Source organism: Halichoerus grypus, chromosome 4, assembly GCF_964656455.1.
Source record: "Halichoerus grypus chromosome 4, mHalGry1.hap1.1, whole genome shotgun sequence".
Taxonomy (NCBI): Eukaryota; Metazoa; Chordata; class Mammalia; order Carnivora; family Phocidae; genus Halichoerus; species Halichoerus grypus.
In genome coordinates, this window is record NC_135715.1 from 179,742,024 (window position 1) to 179,754,208 (window position 12,185).

A 12,185-nucleotide genomic window follows, 5' to 3' on the forward strand; every position below is an offset into this window, starting at 1 on the left:
CAATGAGCCCATCAGGTTGTCACAATGGCATCAGTCATCCAGCCAACCTTTCTCCTCTGTGTCCTTGGCTGCTAAGCAGCCTTCCAGTGATGACTTGGGTTCTATCTAGACTGTCCTAAAGTTACGTGGTCTGGGGGCACCTGGGTGGCGCAGTCGGTTAAGCATCCAACTCTTGGTTTCAGCTCAGGTCGTGATCTCTGGGTCATGAGATCAAGCCCGACATCAGGCTCTGCGCTCGGTGCAAAGTCTGCTTGAGAGTCTCTCTCCCTCTCCTTCTGCCCCTTCTGCTCGTGCCCTCTAATAAATAAACAAACCTTAAAAAAAAAAAAAATACATGGTCTGTTTGGTAGATAGAATTCTTATTGTAAATTAATAAACTGGAATTCCATATATTAAGACATTAAGATGTGCCTTTTTATTCCCTATTCAAAGGAAGAAAATTCAAGTGCTGGCAATGGTGTGAAGATATTACCAGTAAGAATAAAAAACTTAAAATATGCATATTCTTTGACCTAGTAATTCCCATGTTGAAGTATTTATCCTATGAAAATAATTGGAAAAGTGGGCAAAGATGAACATACAAGCATGCTGAATTTAGTATTTCTAAATAGTGTTTTAATTAAAATTATAAATATCCTAAAAATATATGGTCTAGTTTCAACATGGAATTGGTAAAATACTCGACAGTTTAGCCACATAACAGAACAATGGGATACTGCGGTCCAGGCTAGGTGATGCCGCAGGGCACACACACACGCACGTGCACACGCACAAACTCACGCAACCTCAGCGGATTGAAACAACAAAGATTTATTGATCTCCCATGCAAAGTCCACGGTGGGTCCAGGGCAGTTGGGCTCCACGGGATCTTCTCTATCAACGTGCACTTCTGTGACCCCGGGGGAAACCCATGGAGGGTAAGCGTCTCACCTGCCATTAAAGGCTTCTGCCCGCACTTCACTGGCTAAAGCAAGTCACGTGCCCTCAACGACCCTCGAGGCGCTGGAGACCCGGGGCCTTAGCGCAGGTCCGACCACACGGAGCTCGCATCCATCACAACTGAAAATGCTCCCGTGCAGCTCTATTTGTTGATGCGGGCAAACGATCCATAATACATCAGGTGGGGGGAGAAGTACAGCCCCTTAAAACTGTATCCATAGGTGTCTTTTACAGATGCGTGCATGCATTTAAGAAAAACACTGGAAAGACATACAGCCCAGCTTTAACAGTGTTTTCTCTGGGTGGTGGGACAGAGGGCTTAAAACAAATCTTTTTAATACTTTTTGGTATTATCTTTTAATTTTCATTTTCTTTTTATTCTTTTTTAATTATATATTTTATTACATATTATTTATTAAATAAAGCTATATTGCTTTGAAGAAACACAGTAAACTGCCATGCTGGTTTCTAAGAAATCAACTTCCTATCAGCTAAGCAAAGGAATAACTTCTCCTGGGTCTGAACCACCCTGTGTTTATTCACAAAACTGAGCTGCTGATGCGGAGAACTGGGGCACAGATGCCGGTGTCCCCATGTGACTTGGGGAGCCTAGACATCCAGAGCAATTGGACTTGGGGGCTTCACAAACTTCAAAAGAGATAATAATACCTGACCCCTAACCCTTACAGGAAACACTCACTACACTCTAGCACGTGAAAGCAGGTGTATGGAGAAGGCAAGTGCTTTCAAGTCAGACAGATAAACGGACAGACGGACAGGATCTTCTTAGTTTTCTCACCTGTAAAACAGGGACAGTAATGCCCTGCGAAGTATTGCCAGGATTGAACAGCAGGATGCAGGTAGAGCACTCAGCACAGAGTGTGCTAAATACATGGTGGTTACTATTATTGCCCTATGTCCGTATCAAACATAACAAAAGCTAAATTAAGCAACAGAGTTAACAAGCAAGGAACATTTTATTGTATATGTATATTCTCAAAAAAAAAAAAAAACAACAACACAAAAACAGAACCCACAAACAGGAGCAAAAGAACAGTTTTCTAACTCTCTGGGATACACGGGGCACCGTATCTTATAGAAACATAGCTAGTACAAGACAAAATGTACTAATCAACATTGCCCTTTGCCTCCCCAGTCAAAAAGGCTATAGAGTAAAACACTTTAAATTGTATTCTAATATAAATTTGTTGCACAATGAAACGATTTACTCAAAGAGTTACTGTATAGTAAACTGCAGAAAATAGAGTAGGCATTCAATAATCTGCTCACAATTAACAATTAAGCAATAGACACTTGAATAAATAGAGCATGTATTACTTATTTGTTAAACCTCACATTTATAATGAGCAGATGGTTTATCATTAATAGTAACTGGTTCCTTACATTTTAGAAGACACCAGATCCAGTAACGGAAGTAGTAAGTAACTGAATGAAACCTCATTTTAGAAAATATTTCCTCGGGTCTGAGTCACTATGGAATTTATTACATATTTAGGCCAGTTTCAACAGTTTAAAAATGTAGGTACAAGCAAATTGAATTCTTTAGGGGAGAACCAAGTGAGGCGTTCTAGAGCACTATTTTTATTCATATCCTCCAGGCAGCAGGACAGAAGTAGGACATCGTAAACAGAGATTTACAGTATACTGAATAACCTGTTTCCAGCTAATGCCATGGGGGTGTTTCTATCATTTGCACTAAAAAAAAAAAAAAAAAAGGGCAATCTGAGAACACATCTTGAACGAAGAATTGACATTTCCTTATTGCAGACATACTGGATCTAAAACGTAAGGATCTTCTCTAACATTCTGTACTTCTTAATCCCTAGTTGTAGAAATTAGCTGAGTGTTCAGGAATGGAAAAACCATGAACTGTTACTTGAAGAGCTATTTTAAATGACCGGTTTAAGAGTAACACAGTCAAAATAAGGCAATAACTAGAAGCCTCACTGGATCGTCCTTATGTGTCCAGTCAGCAGAATTGAGAAAATAATTTTTGCCCACCTCTATAAAAAATATTACCCCATTTGCTCCCTTGTGTGTAGTAGAGACAAGACAAGCCCGCTCCGTGAGTTCTTAAAATGAAAAGTGCCAAGAGGTTCTGGTGCAGAGAAAAGTTAACTGAAACATTCTTTCCTTTTCCGGATGCCCCTCTCCAATTCTTCCTTACATAATGCCTTTCCTCTTTGATTTATATCAGCTTAACCCCTTAGGAGGTGCTCTCACAACCTTATATTCTCTCTAGAACACTGGGTTTTTCATTCAGAATTTTTTAAAATAAAAGAAGGCTGAAAGCTACAGTGTGAAATTGTGCTCAGTCTACCACAGACATTATAAAATCACATTTTACAGAAGTTAAAGGCAAACAAAAACCACAGTTCAGTACTCATCAACATGGCAAGAAACAGATCATATCCTATTTTCCTTTCAGGACGTCATGAAATCCCCAGGATAGCACCTTTGTGTGAGCTGGACCATTAACTGAACAAGAGCTAACACTCAACACCGCCCTGTAAGATCCCATCCCCCAGTGTCCTTCCAGCCTGTATTAGTATCCTACGTTTTGCAAAGAGCTGACAGGAAGTTTTTAAAGGAAACACCTCTTTCAGGTGACAGAAAACAAAAATTACACGGAGCAACAAAACCCTTCAGTCTGACTCCTGAAAGCAAGTCAATTTTTAATGCAGATCATTCTAGAATATGAGGTGACTGACCTCCTTTCCTTATTATTTGTGTCACTTGGCTAGTAAGACATCTTAGTTTAATCACCTGTCTTAAACATTATAGTCCCTCTCTGTTGTTAAAAAACAGATTTAATCCCTTCGTGGTATCACACATAACAACCATGCTGTCTTGATATGATCCCAACACAGTGACGCAGTAGTGAGTTTTTATCAATATCCACTAGTAAGACTAACAAAAATACGGTTGCTATCTATTTTAAAATTTGTCTTTAAGAAAAGTAGGCCTCTCTCCACTCACTTGCATAGCCCTAAATAGGTATGTGTACTATGGTTAAAAACAAAGAAATAAATATGGGAATATTAAAAGACAGGCTCTCCCATTCCCCACCTCTTCCCCATCCTGGTACTAAGTGGCCAAAAACTTTTAAAATGCCATTTGCTACAGGAGAATTCGCTAGTGGCTAGGAAAGCAACTTACAAGTTAGGAATGACTGCGCAGGACCTGCTTAACGCTTACTGCTCTGGGTTACTAATTCCCTTCTACGAGATGGTAATAATATTCCTTACAACAAAAAGTCAACATAGTTTGGAAAGTTGTGGAGTTCTTTTCTGAGGTGTATTAATACTAAACTGCCACAATACCACAGGGGCCCATAATCGTGGAAGTACAGACAGGATGCGTCCTTTTGGGACTGCGCTGTCCCATGGAGCAGCCTGATCGTCTCCCTTCGCCACCGCGAGTCGTTCCTGACAGCAGTGAGACAGTCGGGCGGCTTGTGTGACTCCCACGCTAACAGCACCATAAAAACGTTCTGTCCTCACAGCACATTTGGGGGAAAGGGAAGGATGTGCGCCGCCTCGGTTAATACAGCCATTTTAGGGCTCACTTAGTAACAACTGGGAAGGCTGGCCCCTGGCTTACTGGCTGGCCGGGAAGAGGAAACGAGCGCTCCAAATACCAGGTGCAGGGAATGGTGCTACCTGCCGAGAACAGAGATCTTCAAGAAGAATCACTATGTGGAGACAGGATTCTCATACTGCCAGTGGGGAAGGAGAGATCTCTGGCTTCTTGGGGTCCTCCTGCACCCCTCAAGAAAGAGACAGCAAGTCCTCCTCCCCTTAATCCCTGCTCTAACCACAGAGCCACAGGCGCCCGGGGAAGGCCGGCAAGTCTGAGGGGAGGGGTGTTTGCACTGGGAACTGCTTTAACACTTCCGTTCAACAGTTTTTCCTCTAAAACTCTCATTTGCCAAACGACTCCTTGAGCACACGTGAGCTCACTGTTCATGAGGAAGTCTCACCGAAGTCATTCCTTTCCTCAGGGAACCACTATGGATGAACTTTTTTTCCATATTCGTCCCCACAGGTAGTTCCACAAATGGCCCCAAACACACCTTACATTTTTTTCTCTTTAAAAATGTTGCTTTGTTTTTTTAGTGGCTACTGTCCGTTCCCGTGACTGTGACCGCGGAGCCACGGGGAAGGTGCAGACCTCACCCAGCTCCCGGATCAACGTGGGGCAAACCCAGTTGCCAGACTGCAGCCCACCACGGGCGTCATGTCCCAGATCTGCAAGAGAAAGAACACACCAGAAAGCAGCGCTCGTCACAGGGTCCAGAAGCGGAGTTCACACCAAACCGCTGTTAAACGTGAAAAGGGGACAAAAGAACTCATTCTCTCATTCTTTCACTACAAAACCTTCTCAAGATCTATAGACGAACCCCTTAGTGCACTAAAATGTGAAAAAAGCTTGTGAGTGGTATCTTGACACCTGAAAATGCTGTAATAATGATGCTTTACTATAAATTTAATTTCATTTTTAATAAGAAGCCTACTGGGGAAAGCCCCTATTTAAAAAAAAACTATGAAACAAAGTGCGTCATAGTTTCACAACTCCGGAGTGGTACTCAGTATAAAACACTTGCTTTTCGTTTCTGTATTAGTGACCCGAGGGATTTAATGAAAAAATGTGTGGTTATTTCCTACAACTAGGAAACCTGTCCAGGCTGAGAGGAACACCAGCCGGGGAAGGATGACCAGGGACAGGGGCCGGCTAAGCCCTGACCCGCTAGGGAGGCAGGACCGCTGGGCAGATGGCGACCCCCAGGTGCCAGGCCCCAGCAGCGACTCTGAGAGATGGAGATGGCGCAGGAAACCCCCCGGAAGGAGTGGCCACTGCGCGCGGGACACCCGCAAGCATGCAGTGTGTTCCTCGGGGTCTTCATCCCGCTTCAGGCTGCATGGCTGCTTATAAAAAGGGAAGGCAAGCCTGCCGATGAGAAAGTGAGGCTGGACGAGCGGCCGTCTGCTGGCAGCACAATCACGGAGCCCTCTACACACAGACGCTCGTCGGGATGCGCGAGCAGGTTACCTTCACGATGCGGTCGGTCCCACAGGTCACCATCAGTCCCCGAGCAACGTCCATGGACATGTGGGAAATGTTATGTTTTCCTTCATGAAAGGTTGCTAGGGAAGTCCGACTGACAAAGAGAAAAGAGAGAAAAGAGACACCGCTGAGAGCTGACTTGCAACATAAAGAAAACACAATGACAGTGTTAAAATTTACTCCTAAAAATGTGGCTAAAGCTGCAAGATTGTTTTATATAAGGTTTGACAAAACTCTCCAAATAACGGATTTTTATTTTTTCAGCGGAAAGGCTGGTATATTCCTAGACATAAGACAAGGGCCTTTTTTTTAAATTTAATTTATTATGTTATGTTAATCACCATACATTACATCATTAGTTTTTGATGTAGTGTTCCATGATTCACTGTTTGCGTATAACACCCAGTGCTCCATGCAGAACGTGCCCTCTTTAATACCCATCACCAGGCTAACCCATCCTCCCACCCCCCTCCCCTCTAGAACCCTCAGTTTGTTTTTCAGAATCCATTGTCTCTCATGGATCATCTCCCCCTCCGATTTCCCCCCTTCATTTTTCCCTTCCTTCCCCTAATGTCCTCCATGCTATTCCTTATGTTGCACAAAAAAACAAGGGCCTTTAATTGTGCAGAGCAACTGCACTGCAGGAGCTCCTACTCCGTGGGCAAGACCCTCACGGGGAGGCTGCAGGCTCCCCGAAGCCTCTCTGCCCTCGGGGAGTGGCTCCTGGCACCGGCTCTCGCTCTGCTCCCGCGCCCGCAGCCCCAGCCTCCTCACGAGCGCGCATGGACTGACACCAGTGATGCCGACTAGCCTTTCCACGTGGGCCTCGGCCAAGGTTTGCCAGGCTAGCGCTTTCTAAGATGATTCAAAGGGAAGGCAAAGAAAATGAAATTCCCAGGCACGTGTGAGCCCAGGTTGGAGCACCGGATGGACCAGCTTGCCACTGCATCAGTGCGCATTGGCCCTGACCCTGCGGGGGCTCAGGGATGCCCACTGCTCAACTGCCGCACTGGTCTTAGCAACGTCATTCCTCACACTGTTTGGGAGAAACTCGCTGAGGCCGTACAGCGAGGACAGAATTCCTTCCCCAGGAATGGTTTATGCAGCTGGGAAGAGACGACAGGTGGGTAGAAATACATCCTGTCATTTCTCAGGCTCTCCTCCCTGCAGGCACCCAGTAAGACAAAGACCCACAAACACTCACTCCTCGTCTTTGATGGAGTCGTAGCAGGAATCGCACACGCGGACCTGGAACTCGAAGCCCATGACAGGGTAGCTGGAGCGCTTGCTGCTGCATTTCCCACACACAGCCTGCCCACATTTCCGGCAGTGATGCTTCAGGACCACCGGAAGGAGGAAAAGGGGGAGTTTAGCTTTTGCTGTGGTGCTCCCAGCTTCCCTTCAGGGCAGGGGGTGGGAGTGCAGAAGAGTCGCCTTGAATTATAATTACCCCATTCAATGTACCCGTTAACACAAAAGGCAGTGTCCACACTTGTCAAGGATTTCCAAAGATCCTTGTTTTATTGGTCAAATACTGTTTTTTATTCATTCATATTATCTGTCTAGATGTCTACAAACAGCATTATTAAAACCAACTTCAAGTTCATTTAGGAGCTCAAATGACTAGAGGCTGCAGAAAAAAAAATCTATTCCTATGTCAGAGAAAAGTTTTGAAATAATGTAATATGCCCTCCTTAAGAAATAAATATCCATAATCATATGTTTTACTATTTCTTATAATCTTTCAATCACTCTGGACATAAGCTTCAAGAACCTTCAAAACAGTCATTAATTTTGTCATATTCTTTTAACACTCAAAGTTTAGTGACCCCTACCTTTCCCCTCTCTTCTAGTAGTTAATTCATAAGATGGAAATTAATTTCTTCATGTTTCCCGTAGAAGCAGGGATTATCTGGCCCACCAATTATAATGCACTAGTTATCAGCAGACATGCATTGCGGGAAGTGGGCTAACCATGGAATTCGGGTTCCATTTCTGAGCATCAGAATGTTATAGGAATGCTAAGATCTCCCCTGTATTGCCTGCCGGTCTCCTATCAGACCTTGTGGGAGAGTAGCTTTATAAGTAACATTAAAGAAAGTTTATTAACACACACAGACTTTAGGCCAATCCCTCATAGAGGTGCAAAGAAATAAAATTAGCATTCTTTATTACTTACCTGCACCAATTCATATTCAATTGGAGTAGGCTACCTTCAAGGTTGCTGTAGAAATATGTTTTTTGTAGAACTTTAGAATTACATGAATACCTAGTGATAAGGGTGTCTCTGAAATCTACAGGCTATTTGGGACATGTTCCTTTAATCAAAAAAAAAAAAAAAAAAAAGAGTACCAGAAACATGCTTAATAAAAATGTTCCAGGTACACTTATATGGAACAATCTGTGAATAAGTTAAAATTCTTAGTGTCACAGTATTCCAGTGAGGGCCAAATTGTTACATTTTTAACAAATAGTGAAAGCATAAGGTTTACAATCATATGACCGGCTTCACTCTTAGCACAGAACACTGACTTGAACAAGCAACACTCCTAACTGAAGAATCTTTCATGTATTTACAAATAGGCTCTCAGTGTTTTCCGTGCATCCTGCTTTTCCAACGCTGGACAAGCGATGGAACACTTAAGTAATAATCTCGTTGGCCCCAGGAAAGGTCCACTCATGGTTCGTTACACAGAGATAGTGATCTCAAAAATGCAGGAGTTCACAGCACTTATAGGAAAAAGTACGATTCCAAACAAAATGACAGATTAATACCACAAAGAACAAGATACATGATTAACCCAGTGACAGTTCAGTGTTGGATACTCACCTGTCTCAACCCCAGTGTCTTTGTGTCCCACATCTGCTTTATATTCCAGAAAAAGGGCTGCTCGCATTTCTGGCAAGAATCACTCTCTAACCACTGAGGAGCCTGTGGGAGGAGAAAGTCAAGGCCATTGGAGCACCTGCTTGTTTACTAGGATTTCTCAGGGTTAATACAACTATTTCAGACCTTGTTGGTTGTTAGCATTTTTAAAAAACCCCTCAATATGTTATAGCTGTTGCCGTATTCAATATTATGTGTTTTCAGTAATCTCTATCATTTTAGCAATGCTGACAGGACTGTTCGATTTTTAATCTATAGACAGGAAGGAGTAATTCAGTTTCCACTGTGAACTCCTCAGGGTTGTCTTCATATATTTCTTTTCTGTGCCAGAGTTGTTTAGTATCTATATCCAGTTGAGTGAAAACCCATTTCTTACAGAATCTGGTGAACTACCACTTGGGAAGTCTTGTGAGGTCACAGGGTGACAAACAGGAGAGTTCTTCCAGGGGCGTCTCGTGTCCGACAGATTTGCGCCCCTTTCCCCTGTTCCCAGGAATGGCATGGTCTCCTGTGTGCACACACCTCCCCCAGACCTCCGCTCCAGCACTGACCTCTCTGTGCTGTCATCCCTTACGCACACTTCCTTTCTACCACTAACCTGTTACTCACCACGCTCGCTCATCTTTGTGTAGGGATAGCCTGTCACAGACTAGGTTCTCAATGAATTTTTATTGAAACAGGATGATTAAAGTCTCGGCATTACTTTAACAAGAACTTAGAAAATATTTCTCTAAATAAACCATTACAAATTGTACCCGATTAGGGGCACCTGGGTGGCTCAGTCGTTAAGCGTCTGCCTTTGGCTCAGGTCATGATCCCAGGGTCCTGGGATGGAGCCCCATGTCACTGTTGGGCTCCCTGCTCATTGGGGAGCCTGCTTCTCCCTCTGCACCTTGCCACTCCTGCTCTCTCTCTCCCTCAAATAAATAAAATCTTTAAAAAAAAAAACAAAAAACAAAAAAAATAGGGGTGCCTGGGTGGCTCAGTGATTAAGCATCTGCCTTCGGCTCAGGTCACAATCCTGGGGTCCTGGGATCAAGCCCCACATCGGGTTCCCTGCTCGGCAAGAGGCCTGCTTCTCCCTCTCCCACACCCCCTGCTTGTGTTCCCTCTTCACTTTGTCTCTCTCTGTCAAAAAAATAAATAAAATCTTAAAAAAATAAAAAAACGAAAAAAACAAATTGTTCCCTATTACAAGATGAAACTGTTCAAAGCTAATATTTAACCTCAATCACTTATCATTATGTATGTGCAGTAACAATAGAAAACATGCATTTCTATCAATTAAACCAAAGACTATGACGAAATAATCCGTTTTTGATCTTGAAATTGGGATGTCAAGAAAAATATCTGTGGTAAGAGGAGACAATGCTGGGAGAGCAGAGATGGTGCATCACATCAACCCTTCTAACACAGGCAGTAAAGACAGAGGGCTTTCAACACTCGAAACGGGATGTCTGGGGGCTTCAAGGACCGGTGCCCCTACTTCCTTATTTTGCTTCCTATTGCATCAGAACTTTTGGCTTTCCTATTTCTTATTTTAGCTATGTCACTAGAAATATTTCTACACATGACAGCCATGACAAAGGTGTTTCTTGGTGGGGGCAGGGGGAGCACTCACAAATCGCATGAAGTGGGCTGAGACAGAAGAGATGTCCCTTTAAATGACCAGAGACATACTGGAAAGAAGGGAGGATGGAAAGAGCAACAGAGATGTGCACCTCCATGAGAAAGAGTACCGCCTGGATGCAGAATCCCCACTTTGTTTCCGTGGTCCACAGGACAGGGAAGGTGGTTTGGGAACAGTGCTTGTGCACACCATCCCCCACGGTGGGTCCTGTGGCCAACAGCACAGGGGAGGAGACGCAGGTCCCACGGCATGGTCTCACGTCTGGGACCCACGCCGGAGGGACTCCCACAGTACCACACGCGTGCGGGACAAAGCGCAGGACGTGTTCACGGCAGCAAGGTTCAAGCAGGAGTATCCCCCTTGCAAGGGTGTGAGGAGGGAATGAGTAAATATGGGCAAAGTGCTCTGCACGGAGCCTGGTGTGCCAAGTATCCTCTAAGTCCAGGCCACGTACCGAGGATCTGCTATGCCTTATTTCACCCGATCTTCCACACAACCCCAGGAGATACGGAGCAGCATTATCCTCATTTTGCAGGCGGAGAAACCGTGGCTCTGATCCGGGAGCACCTGTGCATGCTGAGAGCATGGCTGGCGACCCCAGGAGACCCCGCAGCACCGCCTGAGCCCCTCGGCCTGCCTGCCACACTCCACACAGAGCTGCACGTGGGGCTTCTGGGTTTGAACACGTGAGGTCTCCCCATGTGGTTCTGGGGCGTGACCACCAACAGAACCAGGTCCTTAGCCTCAGGAGCATCATTCTGTCTAGGGGTTTCGGCAAGAATATTACTTTGCTGAGCTGCAGGGGAGAGGGACTCAAGGGAAGAAAGGTATGCTTGAAGAATTTGAGATAACAAACAAAAAACATCAGAAATAAACAGGCTTTCCGGAACAGTTTATTGCAAGGAATACCCGTCACTTTGTTGCTTTTAACAGGATGAAGTGCTATGCTCTACACTGTCAGGAACCATCCTGTTATATGCTTATTCCCTACAGAGAAAAAAATGTTCTTTCTGAAGAAAAGCAAAAGAGAACATTAATCAAGTATTCTGTTTCACTCTTTTCTACATCCGGTTCCATCTGCCTCATCTGATCAAAGATGATGTAGCAAGAATAATTCCCCTGCCCCGCTATTACCAATTGCTGCAATAATCTACACTGTGCTAATGTATACCATATACACTAATGTATGCCATTATACATCCTGTGATCTACTAGTTTAAAAGTTCTCTTTTAAAGAGGATTCATTCTAGGGGCGCCTGGGTGGCTCAGTCGGTTAAGCATATGCCTTTGGCTCAGGGCATGATCCCAGGGTCCTGGGATCGAACTCCCCATCGGGCTCCCTGCTCAGCGGGGAGCCTGCTTCTCCCTCTGCCTCTCCTCCTGGCTTGTGCTCTCTCACTCACCATTTCTCTCAAATGAAAAAAAAAAAAAATAAAGAGGATTCATTCTAATTATTACTTGCTCATTTACATTTCACGCCTACTTCCGAAAAGGAGCCCCTCTAATTATGATCTGGCAGGGAGGCAACTGCCTCAATCAGTATTTCCAGGTGACTCAGAAATTCCAAGCAAGCAGTGTGGGGCTAGAGAATTTGGGACTAATTCTGTATGCCTTTGCCTAAGGAAGTCCTACAAATTGTAC

The 12,185-nt window shown here is 44.3% G+C and overlaps 1 protein-coding gene across 2 annotated transcripts in view; it reads right to left on the minus strand.

Annotated features, from left to right (window-relative positions):
- Positions 1-1,897: 1,897 nt before the first annotated feature.
- Positions 1,898-12,185, minus strand: part of WDFY1 (WD repeat and FYVE domain containing 1) — a 48,197-nt gene continuing 37,909 nt past the window's right edge. For both annotated transcript variants that reach the window (XM_036098713.2, XM_036098714.2), the window contains 4 exons: positions 8,858-8,959; positions 7,232-7,362; positions 6,013-6,121; positions 1,898-5,210 (listed from right to left, as the gene is read on the minus strand). In XM_036098713.2, coding sequence (XP_035954606.1) covers positions 5,151-5,210; positions 6,013-6,121; positions 7,232-7,362; positions 8,858-8,959 — 402 coding nt within the window. In that variant the 3' untranslated portion in view covers positions 1,898-5,150. The remainder of the gene's footprint in view (positions 5,211-6,012; positions 6,122-7,231; positions 7,363-8,857; positions 8,960-12,185) is intronic.